The sequence below is a fragment of the Thermomyces lanuginosus genome (genome assembly GCF_041956635.1).
Source record: "Thermomyces lanuginosus strain ATCC 200065 unplaced genomic scaffold VTN49scaffold_1, whole genome shotgun sequence".
In the NCBI taxonomy this organism is placed as follows: Eukaryota; Fungi; Ascomycota; class Eurotiomycetes; order Eurotiales; family Trichocomaceae; genus Thermomyces; species Thermomyces lanuginosus.
The window spans coordinates 104,916-123,891 of NW_027192335.1; the positions used below are offsets into that span (position 1 = coordinate 104,916).

General features: G+C 50.3%; 5 protein-coding genes across 5 annotated transcripts; 3 read left to right on the top strand and 2 right to left on the bottom strand.

The window, feature by feature from the left end:
- Nucleotides 1-37: 37 nt before the first annotated feature.
- VTN49DRAFT_42 (uncharacterized protein) lies at nt 38-1,810 on the bottom strand (the record flags this gene model as incomplete). Its single annotated transcript, XM_069412119.1, has 4 exons — nt 38-286; nt 361-866; nt 927-1,542; nt 1,595-1,810. The coding sequence occupies 4 exons, from the start codon at nt 1,808-1,810 to the stop codon at nt 38-40; spliced, it is 1,587 nt and encodes a 528-aa protein (XP_069272737.1).
- A 1,352-nt stretch (nt 1,811-3,162) lies between these two features.
- VTN49DRAFT_43 (uncharacterized protein) lies at nt 3,163-5,080 on the top strand (the record flags this gene model as incomplete). Its single annotated transcript, XM_069412230.1, has 5 exons — nt 3,163-3,321; nt 3,388-3,964; nt 4,023-4,477; nt 4,531-4,838; nt 4,906-5,080. The coding sequence occupies 5 exons, from the start codon at nt 3,163-3,165 to the stop codon at nt 5,078-5,080; spliced, it is 1,674 nt and encodes a 557-aa protein (XP_069272738.1).
- Nucleotides 5,081-7,510: 2,430 nt separating this feature from the next.
- Nucleotides 7,511-9,243, top strand: VTN49DRAFT_44 (uncharacterized protein; the record flags this gene model as incomplete). The annotated part of the gene is made up of 3 exons (XM_069412341.1): nt 7,511-7,705; nt 7,765-8,043; nt 8,104-9,243. 3 exons carry the CDS (start codon nt 7,511-7,513, stop codon nt 9,241-9,243), a joined length of 1,614 nt encoding a protein of 537 aa, XP_069272739.1.
- A 411-nt stretch (nt 9,244-9,654) lies between these two features.
- Nucleotides 9,655-11,106, top strand: VTN49DRAFT_45 (uncharacterized protein; the record flags this gene model as incomplete). The annotated part of the gene is made up of 1 exon (XM_069412452.1): nt 9,655-11,106. The coding sequence occupies one exon, from the start codon at nt 9,655-9,657 to the stop codon at nt 11,104-11,106; it is 1,452 nt and encodes a 483-aa protein (XP_069272740.1).
- A 112-nt stretch (nt 11,107-11,218) lies between these two features.
- VTN49DRAFT_46 (uncharacterized protein) lies at nt 11,219-14,444 on the bottom strand (the record flags this gene model as incomplete). The annotated part of the gene is made up of 11 exons (XM_069412563.1): nt 11,219-11,283; nt 11,339-11,475; nt 11,525-11,578; nt 11,628-11,752; nt 11,814-11,845; nt 11,895-11,942; nt 11,993-12,105; nt 12,159-12,246; nt 12,302-13,792; nt 13,952-14,077; nt 14,390-14,444. The coding sequence occupies 11 exons, from the start codon at nt 14,442-14,444 to the stop codon at nt 11,219-11,221; spliced, it is 2,334 nt and encodes a 777-aa protein (XP_069272741.1).
- Nucleotides 14,445-18,976: the final 4,532 nt, after the last annotated feature.

Below are 18,976 nucleotides of genomic sequence, written 5' to 3' on the forward strand. Positions count from 1 at the left end.
CCCCCCCCCGGCGCGCTATGCTGCAGACACGTTCAATTCAATTCTCCATAAACTTACTTGCCGGCTTGTCGTCAATTCCAGCCTCCATTTCCTGAGCCTTGACGGTCTGAACGACCTGCTCTTTGATCACGCACTGGTACTCTGGAAATTTGCGAGCAGGTACACGCGCTGCAAAGATCTCGTCCAGTTCCTCCAGGGTCCTCCCTTTCATCTCTGGCATGCAGAAAAAGAAAAAGATGATACAGAGGAAATTGGATCCAGCCCAGATATAGCCGTATTTCGGGCCCTAACGCTATCATCAGTACCAGTTGCGCCAGAATACCAATTCCAAGCAAGAAAGATCAGTTTTCCAGTACTAACCCAGTCTAAGTCAGTTGGATTGATGAAGTATGGCGCCGTGAAATTGGTCAGCCATGCCAGAAGATACCCCAAAGATGTGGCTGTTCCCACGGTCCACGCTCGGAGTCGTGAGCTGACCAACTCCGTTGCCACGGGGTAACTTGCAGCGCCGACGCAAGCATTATAAGAGAACATGAATAAAGCAGTGAACGTCACCAACACTGGGCCAGTTCGCACACCGGCCGGATCGGCAGACGAGGCAATTGCGCTCGATAAGTGGCAGAGACAACCCACAGTTGCACCAATCATCAGAATGGCTCGTCGGCCTACCAGGTGTCGCATGGCGTACATGCCAATATTCACGCCAATGAAACCAAGACAGGTGTTCATAATGGTGTACTCGAAAGCTTTGGTGATGCCGGCAACAGAGTAGAAGTATGTCTGATATCCGATGAGGAACCAGACACCTGACGCCGTCTGGCAGGCGATCATCCCGTAGCAGAGCAGAGTTCGACGAAGGTCGACGCCTTGACATCAAACGATTAGCTAGTCGTTATCAGGGAGGAAACAACGGACACGATTCTTACCCTTGAACATGTCGATAACAGACACACTGGTCGCAAGGCTCTTCTCCTCTTCCACACCTTTGACCATTTCTGCCCACTCAATCTCGAATGTTGTGTCGTCGACGGTACCTCGACGCAGTTTTTCAAAAGCCTGGCGCGCTTGTTTCTCTTTTCCTTGATGAAGCAGCCATCTTGGGCTCTCTGGAACGAAGAACAAACCAACGAACAGAATCGTCGGGACAATGTACAGACAGGCGAGTGGAATCTGGTACGATGTCTTATCCAGACGATTCTTGGAATAGTTATCAATAACTGCACCCAGAATTGACCCAATGTTCACCCAGTAGGCAAACAAAGCGACCATAACGCCACGCAAATGCGCTGGGGCAGCTTCAGAGGTGTAAACATTGGAGAAAGTGACAAAAAATCCATTTGCAAACCCAATCAAAAGACGACCCAGGTAGAGGACGCCCTTACTGGTGGTCGCAATTTGAATTGCGCATGCCGCAGCGTTCAGAATGCAGGCTAACCAAAGCGCCTGGCGACGTCCCAGATAAGCGGAAAAGGCACCGGCAACGAGCGAGGAAAGAAATGATCCCAATGTCAGCAACGAGGTTATCAATCGTTGAACAGTGCTCTGCAATCATCAGCAGAAGAACAAAAAGAGCCAGTACTGGATGTTCATTTACATCAATGTTGTATCCAATTGGATTGCTGGGATCCTTATAGCCAAACACGGCCAGGAAGCCCGGCATCGCTTGCAAGGCACCTATAGCAGCAGAATCGAAACCATATTGCATGTTTGCCGTGGCAACGATGCAACAAATGAGGAGGCACCGGCGGTTATCCCACAGTGTGCCGCCGGGTGTGCTCCCCGAGCGTTTCAAGAGGAGACGCCGCAACATTGTTGCAAGGACAACCAAAGCACGGTCTTAGCGAACGAAAGGCGTCGAAAGCCCCAAAGATATAAGAACGGCACTTAAGTTACAGTGCCTTTAGCGGCTCCCCAACTGCCGAGTGCTGACAGGTCAAGCTGATCGTTGGAATCCAATCAGGGTACCGTTCCAGACCCAAATCAGTGGGAGGGCGAAAAGGCCAATTCCAGGCCGAGAAGAGGGCAAAAGCAGAGAACCCACATAGGCACAAAGGTATTCGTACTCCTCATGGTAACTAGTAGACTAACCTCAGTAGCGGCGGCCAAACTTCAGACTATTCCAATCATGAGCACGGACATCAAGGGTAGCTTCAGCAGCTCACTACGAAATTCGAGTTGATTTCTCGTTCAGGAAAAACCTAGCTACGTTTCGGCAGTCGATCAGTCAACTGGCTTGTCCCCAAGGCAAATGACAAGGATCAGTCGATCGACACTCTAATTGCCATCATTCTTTTAGCAGACGAACAGCACAGCCACTAAGTTAATCGGGTCAATTGACGGGCATCACTGTGACAATTCAGGGGCCCCACGACGAAGCTGTTGACGGTTGACGCACAAAGTTCCTAAAATGGATAAACGAACGTGTTGAGGTCAAGCGGCTTGCCCTAAAGCTCACTAAGTAACGCCGTTGCTAACCCCAGATTCCCATGAAGACAAGAAAATGTGGGGAAGAGATTCAGCCAACTGAAAATCAAGGAAAATCTGGGGAAGTTTGGGGAAATTTGGGGAAATTGGAGACAACAACTTGTTTACCTTGCGAATGAGGCCTCTTGTCAGTCGACAGTTGTGGAGCAGCATCCGTGATTGTCCAGACGGCATGATAATGAGGATGCATGCGATCATGGCTGGAGCAGACATGCTCAAGGCACATCTCGTATACTCCGTAACTGTCCAGGAGCTTCTGGAGTGTTAAGCTTTTGAGGCGGCCTTGGACATGTGGGGTCTAATATATCGGATCGAGACTGTCGGATCAAGTCGTTGACATTTGTCATTGTAGTCGGATAGGTAGTCCAAACAGATCATGCCCCATCTCTTGATGCCCCACGGTCTGAATGGCTTCGGCGGTTCGGCACAGACATTCATAACGGCTGAATGACTTTTGACAACTGCCGATTTGCTCGGTTGAACCGCACCGAGCCAGTCTATTGGGCTCCGGCAGTTGACCTGAACCATCAGCCGAGCTAAGCACTGTTCCAAGACGGACGAGCTGACTAGTCTGATAGTCTGAATCGATGATCATATATCAACCCATGATTACCGCACTAAACGGGTTGGCTCGAATCTTTCCTCTCAGATCCGCGTAACTCAGCAGGGTCAGGCACAATGTTGGTCGATAGAGTTGCCGATCTCCTAGCGCTGGTGCAGCTACAGCGCGCCCTCAGCGAGTTTGGCACGGGGAAGATCCTCCTAACACTCGCTGTGGGCGTTCTGGTGCTGATTGCAGTTGACTACTCATGGATGCTGTATCTTCATTTCAAGATGGTAATCATCTCTGGCTACCTGAAGGAGCTTGAGGGCGGTGCATCAAACTAACCATAAACATCATAGCCTCCGGGGCCCCTTCCCCTACCCATCATTGGCAATACATGGCTCCTACCCGAGAATAAGCCTTGGTTCTACTTCGAGAAGCTCGCCAAAAAGTACAATGCTCCATTGATTACCTTCTGGATTGGACGGAACCCAACAGTATGGATCTGCGATGCCTGGTGCGCTAGCGAGCTGCTTGACAAACGAGCTGGCATCTATGCCTCGCGGCCTCGGATGGTTGTCTTTGGCGAACTGGGCACTGGTCAAACGAATCTGGTTACCATGTACTACGGTGACCGATGGCGACTACACCGTAAACTTACCCACATGGGTGTCGGTCTGCAGCAGGTGAGAAGCTATCGTGGGTTCCAGAACGACGAGAGCAAGGTCGTGGCCTACGATCTGCTCAAGACCCCCGAGTCATACGTCAGCCACTTCGAGCGGTATGCTTCCAGTGTCGTCTCCATCATCGGCTTCGGTCGAAGGATCTCTAGCTTCACGGACCCTATTATCACGGAGGTTATCGCCGTCATGCAGCGCGCAGCGGACCTCAATGTGCCGGGCAAGAAGTTTCCGATGTTAATGGAGACATTCCCATGTGAGTTTACATTTTCTGCAATGGCACATACAATGCTGAAAGTACTGACGGAGAGCAGTCCTCGCTAAGTTCCCAAATGCAATCGCTCCTTGGAAGCATGGACTGGGTGCCCGTGCTCGTGGCCGCCATTTCTTTTATGCTCTGGCTGAAGAAGCTGCCAACAATCCCAAGCAGCAGCAATGCTATTCACGGAAACTCTTTGACGAGGCTCCCAAGCACAATCTCGCTCCAGAGGAGATCGCATCCTTGGCTGGCAATCTCTTTGGTGCCGGAAGTGACACGTCCAGTTCGACGCTCGTCACATTTGTCCTGGCATGCTGTGCGTTCCCAGAAGTCCTGCCCAAGGCTTGGGAGGAGTTAGATCGTGTTGTTGGCCCTTATCGGAGCCCATCCTGGGACGATGAGCCCAACCTCCCGTATGTCAAGGCATTCGTCAAGGAAGTCTTCCGCTGGAGATCTGTCGCTATCATTGGTGGTCAGCCGCATGCACCAATCCAGGATGATTACTACAAGGTGCTTTGAACCTAATCTTACACGATGGAATATATAGCTGATGTCTGATTTAGGGCTGGCTGATTCCCAAGCACACCTGGGTGCAGGGCAATGTCTGGGCTATTCATCATAACGAGCGCGAGTTCCCTGAGCCAGATCGCTTCATTCCGGAACGATTCATCAAAGGAAGCGAATGGAACCGCCCGTTCCCGGCGGAGAGGGGTTACATGACTTTCGGCTGGGGTCGACGCGTGTGCAGTGGACAGGGTCTGGCAGAGCAGGGCACCTTCATCACTATTGCTCGGTTGTTGTGGGGGTTCCGGATTGAGAAGGCTCTCGATGAGAATGGAAAGGAAATCCCAGTGGATATCTTCGATTTCACGTACGTGCCTACCTTTTCTTCCGTGTTTCTGTACATGCTCCAAACCTTCGAACTAACTTTCGGCCAGAAACGGTCTAAACTGGCGCCCATCGCCGTTCAAATGCCGCATCACCCCGCGCAGTCCCGAGATCAAGGCAACTATTGAGCGCGAAGGACAAGAGGCATTGGCTAACTTGGCTCCTTATGAGGGTGAAACCAAGTACCGGATGAGCAAGTTCTACCAGCAACAGACCTTGCGTTGAGCAATATTTCATCAACATTGTGCGCATGCTGTCTCTTGCTCAGAATATCAGCCATCCTGCTGTCGTTCCTTGGATTCAAAGAATCTGGACAGAACAGGTGCAAGATGAACAGCCGTGCTTTTAATGATGACGTTACGAATCTCTGCATGTGAACTCTCCATCCATGATGCATGCCATGCAGTCCGCAGTATGGAATAGAATCTCTCCAACCAGGAAGCGCATTACATTGATCTATGAACAGATATCTAAGATGGCAACATACGACTTTCTAACAAGACTATTACAATCCTTGTGTAATCATGTTGGTTTGGGTCGATCATTAGATCGAGACGCAAGATCCAACCTTAAAATAAGCATATTTAGGTATGTATCATCGTACTACTTAGAATATTATTGAAGTGAACTTGGCAAGACCCTGAATTGATAGGCAGCCGGTGCATGCCGGGACGCAACTAGGGTGAGACCATTTGCTGATGGCTTCGGCCATCTCTGCGTTTTTCAGTCCGTCAGAGCTCTTGCCGCGGGTAATGTTGTTTTGTTCTTGTATTACAATATTCCAATCTATCCGACCCATTGGAAACTGCGTTGTCTTTGAAACCTACGGAACCCAACCCCATGGGGTTGTCCTTTACCCAGAACGGGCCACGCAGTTGAACTCTCCGTTGGACCGCTGCGAATCAAGTGAATATCCTTTCAGTTGCTACGTCGCATTGACCATGTCTACCCATCATCGGCAATCGGAAAGCGTCCCATCATCACGTGGAGAGACAGAAATCGCTCGACAAGGGTGTTTTACAGGGCTCATTTGGCGCCTTCAACCATTTTCCAGGCGCCTCCCCGGCTCGTCTTGTAGAAATGATTTCCAAAACGGGGAGTAAAGATGTCGATACTAGGCTTACAACCCACAAGGTTGATATTCTAGCTCTGTTTATGCAGAAGGTCGGACAATCTAGGAGCGGCACACACGATGAATACAATTTTCCACAGACAACCTGATCCGGATGGACTTTGCGGGGTAGTGCCGACTTCCGGTTATCAGGAGCAACTGACTGATTTCGACCGGAATAAGACCAAATCCCATGATACTACGCGATGCCAATTTCATGATGTCATGGGCCAACTTCTCCGCGCCCGGTCTCAGTGCATCTTGGACACATTTGTTTGCAGTTGCCGCTTGCAAGCGGTTGCAATGGTCATTCCGAGAAGCAGTGAATGATAAGACGCCAACTTGATGGGATCAATTCATGATAGCCTGATCATAACTATCAAACCGGCCAAAATTATCACCCTAGCGCAGATGGGTGTGGTCATGAGTTGGGCCACGGCATCTCGGCAACCCGATCCGCTTAGGAGGTCGCCCACCGAGGCAAAAACCAGAGTACTGCCCAGTACAGTATTTCGTACTCTGTAGTTAATATTCATACCAATTGTTTAATAAGTAAGCCGCCGAATTTCATATAGATTGTGGCAATAATATAAGGGAGAGAGACTGGATGAGTCGGTTTTTATATAGGTAGTTGAAAGTCGAAAGCAGCGATAGCCCCTGTGTTCTGTACAGGGACTTCGTAACGTATCTGAAATTACTGTACTTGTAGCTCCGTGCGGAGTAGAGAGTTAGAAAGCAGCACTGAATTTATCTCCAAAGGTGACGTACGCTCTGATGAATTCAAAAAGAAGTAGGGTACCAATAATCACTAATTCTGTCTCGTCTTTTACGTTATTTTGCAATTTCGAACATGGCAGTGACTCGAGCGTGAGACAAATCTGTTGAACGGGTCAACCTAGGCTGATACATATTAGGCTCACGAGGTGCCAGAGCAGAGTATTGAACAGAACAATACAGTACTTAACGTCATGTGACTAATCCCGTGGCTTGGCATTCGCTAAGTTACGGAATACGGGGTTGAGTTTCCGAGGAACCTGAGAGGATCGCCCGCAAAATCTGCTTTTGAGGCGTCATAATTTTGCATTAAAATTCTCTCCGGATTAGCCAATAACGACGCACTGCCCTTGTGGGCTTTTCTTTCTTCGTCCAACAGAATGTAGCGCCGGATAACGCTAATCTTTCGCGGAAGTAATTTTGCAGGAAACTTCCGATTTTCGACATACGGGTCACTAGTGGTAACCTAATAGTGGTACCGAATCGACTCAAACAATATGATCCATCGATTTAGGTTATTTATTACGGAGAGCTCCGTTCAAAGAACGCAGAAAATCTTCGATCGGCTTAACTGGCCAGTCATTTCGCTTGAGGATGCGATCAAGGAAACATGTATTTAATCGATAATCCACTCCCTGCATTCACTGAGTTCTTTGTTCGCTTCACCTCAAGCACTCGTCTTTTGAGGCCATGATGCTTCTGGGCACTCTTCTTGATCATGATGAGCATGGCCTGCGAGTAGTCAGGAGCCTGGTAGAAGGGTGTTCATCATGTCCTCATGGTGGATGATCTCCATCGTTAGCGCGACATTGCTTGTCTCGCTACGACCAGATCTCAGTATCAGGCAATCCTATGTGCTCACCACGCTCGTGTTTCTGTTGGTGACGACTGTCGCTCGTTTTGTCTACTTTGCCATTCTTTATCCCAAGTACCTCACTCCGCTGCGACATATTCCAACCCCACCGGTAAAGATCCCAGATTCAATATTTGTCCTCTCGAGGAGATTCAACTGACTTTGCATCAGGACCACGAGCGCTCCTGGATCAGGGGCAATTGTAACTTTTATCATCTGGGGTTCCCCTTTGATGAAGCACGCAAATGGGTCAAAACTGTTCCCAATACCGGCTTCATCCGCTATTACGCCATCAGTAATATCGAGCGGCTGTTGGTCACGTCTCCCAAGGCACTGTCGGAGATTCTTGTCACCAAATGCTATAATTTCGTTCGTCCCGAGGTAGCTCGGTTGCAGCTGGCTGTTGTAGCTGGGAACGGGCTTCTAGTAGCTGAAGGAGAGGAGCACAAGGTATATTTAACCGCTCGCTGATGCTTGGCTTTCAACTCAAGGCTGATAAACGGTATTTAGGCTCAACGCAAGAGCTTGAACCCTTCATTCACATACCGACACATCAAGGACCTCTATCCCGTTTTCTGGAGCAAAGCCTTGGAGCTGGTCCAGGTGATCGAAAACGACCTACCAGCGCACGATGGCACAGTCCAGATACGAACGTACGCCGTCCGGGCCCTGATGGACGTGATCGGAGTGGCCGGAATGGACCACGACATTGGCGCGCTCAAGGACCCGGACAATGAGCTACGACGACGCTATGAAAGTCTGTTCCTGATTCCGACCATATACCATCGTTTCATCGCTCTGATGGCTCTGTATGTCCCCGGCTTCCGATGGCTGTTCAAAATCCCCACGCAACATAAGCGCCAAGTGGCAGAGAATATCAAGTATATCCGCTCCGCGGCGAACAAAATCGTGCAAGAAAGAAAGGCACAGCTTCAGAACGGCAAATCCTCAGGCATCGACATTGTCTCGGTGGCTCTGAGAAGTGGCACTTTCACGGACAAAAACATGGTCGATCAGATCATGACCTTCCTCGCCGCGGGGCACGAGACAACTTCTAGCGCACTGCAATGGTCGATCTATGCACTGTGCAAATACCCAAAGGTCCAGGAGCGCCTTCGGGAGGAAATCCGGACCTGTCTATCTGATTACGATGCCAGTATCCCCGTTACTGCCTCGGTGATTGATTCCCTTCCATACCTCAACGCCTTCATGAACGAAGTGCTACGGTATTGGCCACCGGTGCCGGTGGTCTCGCGTCAAGCGGTGCGGGATGTTGTCATCGCCGGACATCCAATCCCCAAGGGCACAGTCATCAATCTTGCCGCCGAAGTGACGAACCGCGATCCGAATTTCTGGGGTCCTGACGCGGAAGAGTTCAAGGTGGAGCGATGGCTCACTTCGAATGGCACCGCCAACAACAACGGCGGCGCCAGCAGCAATTATGCCTATTTGACCTTCCTGCATGGGCCCCGGAGCTGCATCGGAGAAAAATTTGCGCGGGGAGAACTGGCGTGCATCGTGGCCGCGCTTGTTCGGAGGTTCCGTATGCGCTTGATCGACGAGAACAAGAAACTCGAGACCCGAACTACGATCACCAAGGCCCCTCTAGATGGGGTGATGGCCAAGTTCGAAGTCATTTCCGAACACTGACGGCGAATCATGAGATACGATTCTACCAACCACTGGGGGGAATTGCTTGGGCAAATTGTCATTCTTCTTTTTTTTTTTTTTTTTTTTAATGTTGCAGCGCGGAAATCCTGTACTTTAGGCTAGTGTTCACGTAATTGGACTTGACGTCATGCCAGCTGTGAGGTGGAGCTAAGCAACAAGGGTTCTCTCCGAAGCTCCAATCTCTCTGCAGGTTGGATCAGAATGCAGCAGTCATTCCGACGGTGCGGGCCGCCATGCAATCAGCTTCACGATAGGTAGTAGATAACCTTACTTATCCCAGATAAGATAAAGTCTCCTGCAATGCAACCTCGGACCAGCCTCCATATAAATAGCAGAACAACGCCAAATGATCATCAATGGCATTAAGGAAAAGCAGCGAAAAAAAAAACAATGACTGATGCAAAGCGCCCACCCCTCTTTAAACCCACCCTTATCATCCACGGCGGCGCCGGCAACATCACCCGCGATAAGCTCCCACCACCGCTCTACCAGCGATACCGCGCCTCCCTCCTGAACTACCTGCGCTCGACATACCAACTCCTGCAAAACGGCAGCAATGCGCTCGACGCCGCCGTACACGCTGTCTCCCTTCTCGAAGATGATGAACTCTTCAATTGCGGCCGCGGCAGTGTGTTCACCTCCGCGGGGACGATCGAGATGGAGGCGTCGTTGATGGTGACCTCGTTGATCAATGATGATAATGATCCCGCTACCACAATTCCGGGAAAGGTCAAACGCGGAGTTGGTGTGATTGGCCTGCGTAATGTGCGACATCCGATCCAGCTTGCGCGCGAGGTACTCCTACGTACGGGCATCGACGAGCATGGCCATCCACGACAGGAACATGGGGGAAATATGCACTCGCAGTTAAGTGGACGGCATCTCGAGAAACTGGCGAGGGATTGGGGTCTGGAATTTAAGCCGGATGAGTGGTTCTGGACGCAGCGGCGGTGGCAGGAGCATCGGCGGGGTTTAGAACGGGGCCGAGCAGCTTATGATACGGATGACGAGTTGGAGGGATTGAGTCAGGGCACAGTCGGGTGTGTGTGCTTGGATCAATGGGGGAATCTCGCTGTAGCGACCAGCACCGGTGGCATGACGAACAAGTTGCCCGGTCGTGTTGGGGATACACCGACGCTCGGGGCAGGATTCTGGGCTGAAACGTGGGAGGAGGAATCGAATACAAGCTCCGGCAAAGACGGGAGGAGGATGGTATATCAATCATCATCTACCAGCGGGAGGGTAGATGGTGATGAACACTCGTCATGGTCTACTCTATTACGAGATCTACTACATGACTGTCTCTCGCCCATCATGCCGTCACAGCCAGGACCCTCGTCATCGTCCGTGCTCCCACCGGAGAAGCAACCACTCCTCTCCGGTGATTCCAAGAAGCCCAATGTGATCCCTCCTTCACCCTCTGCTCACCGCCACCGCCGCCGCGCCGTCGCCCTTTCCGGCACCGGGAACGGCGACTCCTTCCTTCGCATCAACGCGGCACGCACCGCCAGCGCAATGCTCCGCTTCTCCTCACCCGCTCAAAACCTGAAGCTGTCGGACGCAGTGACCGCGGTCGCCGGCCCAGGCGGCGAATTACAGCAGTCTGCCGGTCCACGATGGGGCATCACCGGCGAAGGGGAGGGCGGACTGATTGGCATCGAGGCGGAGATTGACCTCGACGAAAATCAAAAACCAGTCCAGACAAAAGACGACAGCCTACGAAGAGGTCGAGTAGTATTTGATTTTAATTGCGGTGGCATGTATCGTGCCTGGATTGAGGAGGGTCCCGAAGGTCGGGAAAGAGAGCGTGTTATGGTGTTTAAAGATGAATACGTCGAGTGATTACTAGAGGTTACTGCTAGATCGGAGAGAACATGTCCGGTTTTGACTAGAACTACCAGATTGGCATTATCTAGTCTGAGTCCTATCAATGTCCACAATGTACAGTGGTCTCTCATGACTTCTTCGATGATCCCTTTGCCGGTGTCGTTCCCGGACGTCGCTTGTACTTGCGCGGATCTACCAGACCTGATTAGCAGATGAAAACAAGCCCATTCTTGGGGAACATCATTACCCTTGCGACTCATCTTGACTTTGTCTCTTGTTCCTTTGCCGCCTTCCCAGAATCCACTGTTCGACTTGCCCACGAGGACGTTTTTGCAATAGTTGCAGTCCTCAGGCCGGTAGAGTTGCTCTCGAGAGCAGAAGCCGCTGCAGAAGTCAGCTTGATAATCTACAACCTCGGGAAAGCAAAACGTACCAGATCATCCGGTTGGCATGCTCGTTGGGATGATCCATGGCAGCGTCGTGGCATCTATCTCGTCAGCCATATGCTTCAGCTTGTGTATCAAATGAAAACTTACTTGTCACAAGGGAAGACCTTGGCACAGCAACTGAATCTGAACCAGCGGTAACTCTTTGCATAGTGTGCGCAGCGTCCGCGTCGAGGAAGCTCCTGGCCAGCAACAATGCCAAGGTTCTCCTTGATCTATGAAGGTCAGAAAACTCGAAGAAATCGACTTGAAAAAAAAAAAAATCAGTTTGCATACCTTTTTCCGTGTAGCAGGTCGTTGTGCGGCCACTACTCTCGTTAGGATCTTAAGGTCTCATTGCAATGACAGGTTACTCACCTGCAGACGGTCCAACAACCATGAACTTGACATCCGGGATCGTAAACACTTAAGCCTGTCAGTAGCTCGCATGTACAAATGTCCGACTGGGGACTTACCCAGCCTGCGGTGGCATTCCCGGCACGCCGCCGCGGCGTTCGATCCACGCACTGCGTTGATACCCGGCGTTGGGAAAGGCGTTGAGCACTCGGCACACGTTGGGACAAAGTAGCTATAACCGGTCAGCTCTATCCACACGGTCTGGGGCATATGAAATTGACATACCTCGGCAGTAAGTCAAAGACGGTGCAGCCGACAAGGTCGAGATAGCCTGCCCGGTGAGAGGCTGGGTGCATCAACTCCCGTCGAAACCCTAACCACGCTGTTAGATTGACAAAAGGCAGTACCGTCGAATGGTAAGGACTAACCGATGTTCATGGAATTGCCGCATTTTTTGCACGCTTCCGCCTTGATAGGAGCAACGACATTAGGATCGTTGGACGGCTTGATGTTCTTGATATCCGACGGATCCTTGCATCGCTCGCATTTCACAGTCACACAAAGTTGCTTCAATTCAAGAAGCTCAATGCCGAAGAGCTCCAGGCCAGGCAGGTCAAGCGCAACCCCTTTGGCAGGAGTCGTGCCGGGCGTTGTGTCGGGAACTGCGGCGCCACCTTCATCTTCGTCCGAGTATTCTTCAGAATCTTCCTCAGATGTGAAGTCTCCATCTGTATCTGATTCTCGATGAGGGGCCGACCACTCTGGTGGCCGCGGGATGATCTTGACATGAGGGCGATCATCCAGCACCCGCTCTTCTTCATCTTCTTGATCGTCGGCCAATGCATCTGGTGCAGCATCTTCCGATACATTTGGCGCAGCCTGTTCTTTTGGCGCTTCTTCCTCCGGAACAGGCGTCTTTGCTAGAACATGCAAGTTCTGCGCCAGGTAGTTGACTTGGGACATCAACGACGCCTGCGGATTCTCTGCAACCCATTTCTTGAAGCCCCGCTCCACAGCACGAGCCTCAGGGCTATCCTGCGACGGGAGCTCAATGGAACTCCTCTCAAGCGGATACAGCTCCGGAACGACGAGCCTTGCAGTAGTGACAGACCGCAGGGCATCCGGGGTTTTGCTGGGGTTACTGACAATGGGAACTGTGTACGACAGACCATCGTCTGACTTTTGAAAGAGGGACATGCGGCCTAGCCGGGCCGCAAGCTGCTTCGTTTCGGAATTCCTTGTCCGTTCGGCATCCGCCCTCTGTTCTGGAGAGTACTCCGGAGCTTCAGGGCGTGGTTCTGGAGGAATCTCAATTGGTACTGCTTCTCGGTCAATTTCGGCGTTCGTATCCGCTTTTTTATCTGCACTTTGTGCTGATGTAGTGGCATGTCTGTTGCCAGTGTTTGGTACAATCTTAATCGTCTGTGCTTTCTCCGCCGTCAAGAAGCGTTCCAAGTTCTTGTCGAGGGAGTTCATTAGCCCTAACAATGTCACTTGTCGATTGCCTTTTACGGCATTATCGATCAACCCGTCGAAACCCTTTTCGACGTTGATCTGGAACCCGCGAGGCATTTCAGGGTTTGTAACCCTAAGCCGTGGTCGTCCCGCTGCAGGATACTCTTTCGGGACATGGAGGGTACACAACAGCTTCTCCAGCTCAAATGGGAAGTCTGGGTCGGAAGGAACGAGTCCGAACTTGAGAATCGTTTCGGAATCATTCTGCTCCTCTTCGGGGCGAAACCTTCTCCTCAACTGATTGATCTGAAATTCTCTCGGGGCATCTCTCTGCGACATTGGAACGGGCCTCGAAACCGTTCTCAAATTGGAAGCCGATTCTTGTCGCGTGCTGCTGATACTTGGCCCTTCATTGTTCGCGGCACCCGGATGTAAGAACGGGCATGCCTCGCCAGCCCGGCATCCTGAATGCTGTTAGTCACAGCAGGCAGACAAACTTTGTGATAAGCATTTCGCGCCAAGTTTTGTCCCTCGTCACCAACTTTGTCTAGGAAATACACGGTCTGAATACGATCCGAGCACGACTTGTAAACATCAAAATGATTCGGAAATAGATTCCTTACCCTTTTTGGTTCCATAAAAACGACAGACCGCAGGCTTCGATCGATTGGGCCGATGGCCGGGGGACGCGGAACGCTGTTGCGGCTGAGGGGGCGCCAACTCAGCATCGGGGAATGTCGATGGTTGGACTGCATTAAATGGGAGGATTTCGAGGTGAGCGTGTGATCAACTTTATCACGAAGGTTACGGGCCGTCCGGGTTTGACAGGGACCATCTAAAAAAGACATGCATAGACTGATCGGGAAGTACCTTGTTTTATTAGCGTTCAGCCTGCTGACCGCCACGGGCACTCAGTAATACATCTGAGGATGTAATACTGCGTGGAAGTGGCAGACAGCAGTCCTACTCTCCTTTGATGCTTCCCTCCAGCCCTGCCAAACCCCTCGGGGCCACGATAACGGCAAAAACAATGAATACACAAGGTTAAAAACTAGACTTACGTTGGCTTGCGGCCCCAACGGCAGGATCGTCAAGTGACTGCGAGATTTCCGCCATAGATGCAACTATCTCAACTAAAAAGTACCCGAAGGCACGATGATTAGCAGCCCGTCCAGCCGGAACATCCTGAATCTCCCTCACACAGTCTCGGAGTGATGATTCTGATACCGGGTTTGGCAAAGAGCGGTGCTTGGAGGACTGCCAACTCAGCAATCGTGTGACCTTGGCGGTCAGCGACCACGTGAACAGCAGCAGAAAGTCGAGAGATCGTCAATCCTCCGATCAAGGAGTCGGGCGTACGAGTCAGAAGTTAGGAAAGACTGATCTTCGAAGCGAAGACGGGAGATTGGAAATCACAATGATGTCTAAATTCACCTATTCTCTACGGCATCTTCATTGTATATACCTGAATCTCGATGAGTGTGAATGATGGTAGATGAGACCGCTGCGGTCATGCTTGTTAGCGATGAGTAAGAATGATGATCGTTCGATCCTGCTTGCTCTGATTGGCTCGATCACCATGGTCTTTTGCCCTATCACCGACTCGGCATGCAGAAAATGCGGACAATTAACTGTTCCTGCTCATCTCAATCCCTCTTCGACTCTGAAGCATATTATCATTATTATCGCTTGCGACAAAAAAATCAGAACTCAAAGCACTGCTGACCACATCACCGCAACACACCCGCAGCGACAACACATTCCATAGCGTGTACTCTAGGAGGAACTCAATTACCGGAAGAGATTTCCGGAGTGACGTCTCCAATAAAGAAAATCCACATCCAGCAGTCGCATCACGGTTGCGTGTATCTGCTGCAGGAGAAGGGTGCTCGTGACAAGAGGAACGAAATATCATTGCGATGTAGCGGTCGAATATCCTAGGGTCAGCATGATCACGGTGGCCACCACAACCACGTTGCGCCCTGTTCGGCTGCAGATGTAGCCCGCTGGTAATGAACTGAACAGATACAAATCTTTACCAAAATAACCAAACACCGCCTGTTTCGCCGATACGCCGTGTATCTCACCTCCCATTGGACTCGATCAACAACTGAGACTCCTCTTTCAATCTCAATACTCCGGACATTATTTGATCACAAACCGCCTTCGATCAAAAGCAAAACAGCTGCGATATTCTCTAAAAACCACGACATAGATTCAAACCACCGAAATTTCCCCGAAATTTCCCTCTGCAGGCTAAATACGGGGTAATTCATATGCTGTCGTGTTTGGGTTTCTCCGTAAAGTAACCAGAACCGATGAATAACAGTCACGTGACTATTATATAAGCAGCTCGTCGCTTGTCTGGCCTAAATAGGAATGTAGACCTTGTTCGAATTTACGTATTTCCATAATCAGTTACTACTGATCGAACTAGATCCATCCGTCTTGGCCGGGAACCCCCCCCCCCCCCACACGGATATCCGTTAGGCGCATTAGCGCGTATGGAGTCGCCTCAGGCGTTGCAACACAGCCATGAAACTGGCCTCGTTACTGCGTAGGTACTCCACGAGATGTGCAACTGTGATTCTGCCTGTTCGGCGCATATACAGGAATCGAAAGAAGGTTTACAGTATTGAGTGCTCAGTGACTCGTACTTGGAGTCTGAAGAAACAATAACCTAATAACCGAGTGCCAAATAACCGAACCGGCTGTTGAGAACGAATCATGTCAAAGTATCGAAAACTTTTTTTTTCTTGTCTCCTCCCCCAAAGTCAAAAAAAGTTTCTAGAAACAAATTCTGTGGAGCCCTGGACGAAAAAGCCGTGGCAGAGTTGCAGACGCGGAAACACCGCGAATCCATGGTCAGGTTACTTCGTACCTTGTACTGTCTCTGGAAAAAGTACGGAGTTTAAAAAGAAAAAAAAAGAAAAAAAGAAATGACGTATTTTTTTCGCGACCGAAACTCCGCGCGGAAAGTACGGTGGAAAGGGATGAAACGTTCTCTCGCCTCGTGGGCATCCCGATTGGCGGGGTATTCCCGTTCCTAGGAAGCTGGCTGTAACTCCGATGAGACCCGACAACGCTGAGTACAAGCAGGGATCTTGATCCTGGCGCGGCGCCGCGGCCACTGTCGCGGGCGCAGATGATCAAATTTCTGCTCATAAGACGCGTAATAATTCTCCTACTTTATACGGAATGGTGGCATACACCGTAGACCGAGCGTGGACGATTTCAATGCATTGGAACAGAGCATCTCAGATGGGTGCATGGACGGAGTACTTCAGAACAGCAACTGATCGGTTGCTGGAGAGGTACTTGGTACAAGTCTACGGCTACACAAGATGATCGTAATCCACACTCGTAGTTGCTTGGTTGAATCGACGCCTTTGTAGAAACGATCTATCGGATCATATCTTGTAAGTACCTTGATGAAGAAAACTGCTCTATCACCTGAATCTCCAACGACATTTTCCATTGCCCGCGGGATAAAACGGCCTGTACATTGATTTCTCCCCAGTCTTGCGATCCCGTTCCATTGGTAAGGGCCCCCCCCCCCCACGAACAGATCTGATCGCGGCTGTACTCCGGCTTTCGGCGATGCGCCAGAGATCAGATTCAAGGATCGTACGAACACCCTTTTTGCCGGGATTCATCCTCCCCATTCCCATGAACAGGTGACTCGATTTCCATCCCCCAAAATCCACACCCCAGCATAACACACGGCCAGAGCCAATAACGGGGAAATCGTGCCTGGCAGGTGATTTTGGACGTCAACTAGAGTAGCACTCACGTGCTTTCATCGTTCTACTCTTGGACAGCGAGTGCTGATCGAGTCGATCTTGGGCGACACCGCCATCTTGATCTTCCGAGGAGAGTATCGCGGTTATTCATAGAACCATGGTGGGGGTTGAGGAGTAGATCATTATTCAAAGACCCAAAGATTTTCTGGATGCAGTGGATGTGCCAAAGGAACATCACTTGCCTCCAGGGCAAATTCAAGCCGATCGGTGGTACCGATTTTCTGTGTACCGGTGAAGATCATTCAAGAGGATGAATGTGGGTAGAACGGTCGAAGAATTTTTACACGTGGGCGCGGCTCCAGGTGTCCACCGAAAAGTTATTGGACGGTAACCATTACGGTAAGTACCTCTCAAAGCGATTCGGATAGCTCGGCAACCCGATCGCATTTTCCCTCCCCGCTCCCTTTTACCCGACAATCTACGAGTACAGAGGGATGAGAGAGTGAGAGAGAGAGAGAGAAATGCCCTACATCATCATTTCGCACATCGACTCGTGCACCAAATCAAGATTAGCCTAAAAACAATTCTGATGGCAGTTGTACGGAGCTGTGATTCTAGCTCTCTGTGTGGGAAACTTTCAGTGACGGCAACCCGGAAGTTCTGACATCACTTCCGTTGCCAAAAAGGAAAAGTACCCCTCCACCGAAAGTGTAACTGAACCACACAATCCGGGTGTCCCGCACTCTAGTCGGGTTGGTCCATCGGCAGTTAATCGTACAATACGATACAACGAATACTCAAGCTTTACCGTACAGCCCTACGTTGATTACCCCTCCACAGAGATGGGCGACTGGAACAATAGATGGATGGACAACTGGTCAGAACAAATCATGGGATTCCCATCCTCCCGGCAAATAATATGCTGAAAACGTCCAATAAATCTCTAAATCATTAAAGAACGTTGTAACTGTCCGCGGAGAAAAAAGAAAAAAAAACACACATGCACTACTATCCGGATCGATCAAGCACACTCCCCGTCAAGGCAATGGATTTATAATAGATATACAGCGGTATCCGCGCAAAGAACAAACGAGAGAAGTCGAGCTTGAGTCTAGAACGGTGCGACACGATTGGAACAACAAAGATCGATCGCAGATCTTAATAAATTAGTTTGCATCAACAACGCATCACATGGCTAAATGCCGGCCGCCTTTGCTGGACACATCACAAATGGAAACTAACCTATCGAATAAAAAAAAAAAATCAAGAGGGAGATGGGAGGAGATGGATATTGGGAACACGAGATGCTTTATTGCCTTAAGCTATGGGCTTATTTGCTTGGTGATCTGTCTGGCCGTCAAACGGTTTTATGATCACCCGCGCCATGCGCACAGCACAGCCAATGGCAGCGATCGGCGTCGGCACGAAGCGTCGACGGTCATCCTCTATGCAGCGCGGAGGTCTAGACCAAACTATTTCCCGTGGGGATGCAAACCAATGGATTTATGCATTATGATGATTGTCACATTCGATTATTCAATGCGAATATCTGCGCAATTCGAACACACATAACAAACGTAAGTGGTATCAAGTCCTCCAAAGCACAAAGCAAGCCGGAAACAACGACCGTCAGACGGACCTGACAATCATGAGCAACACTTTTCATACAGGACATGCGCCGTCTAACCCAGGAAAGTATTACCAGAATCCCTCCCATAACCCGACCTCACCAAATGAAGGAAAAAAAAAAAAAAAAACATGCACTGGAAAGAAAATCACACAGCCAACCCAGCAATGTCAGAATGATAGAGAGGAATGACAGTAGCAACCAACGTTCGCCGTTCACAATGCAATCAATGCGATGCTGTAGGATTAGAAATACACCGGGACCGAATACCTTCGCAA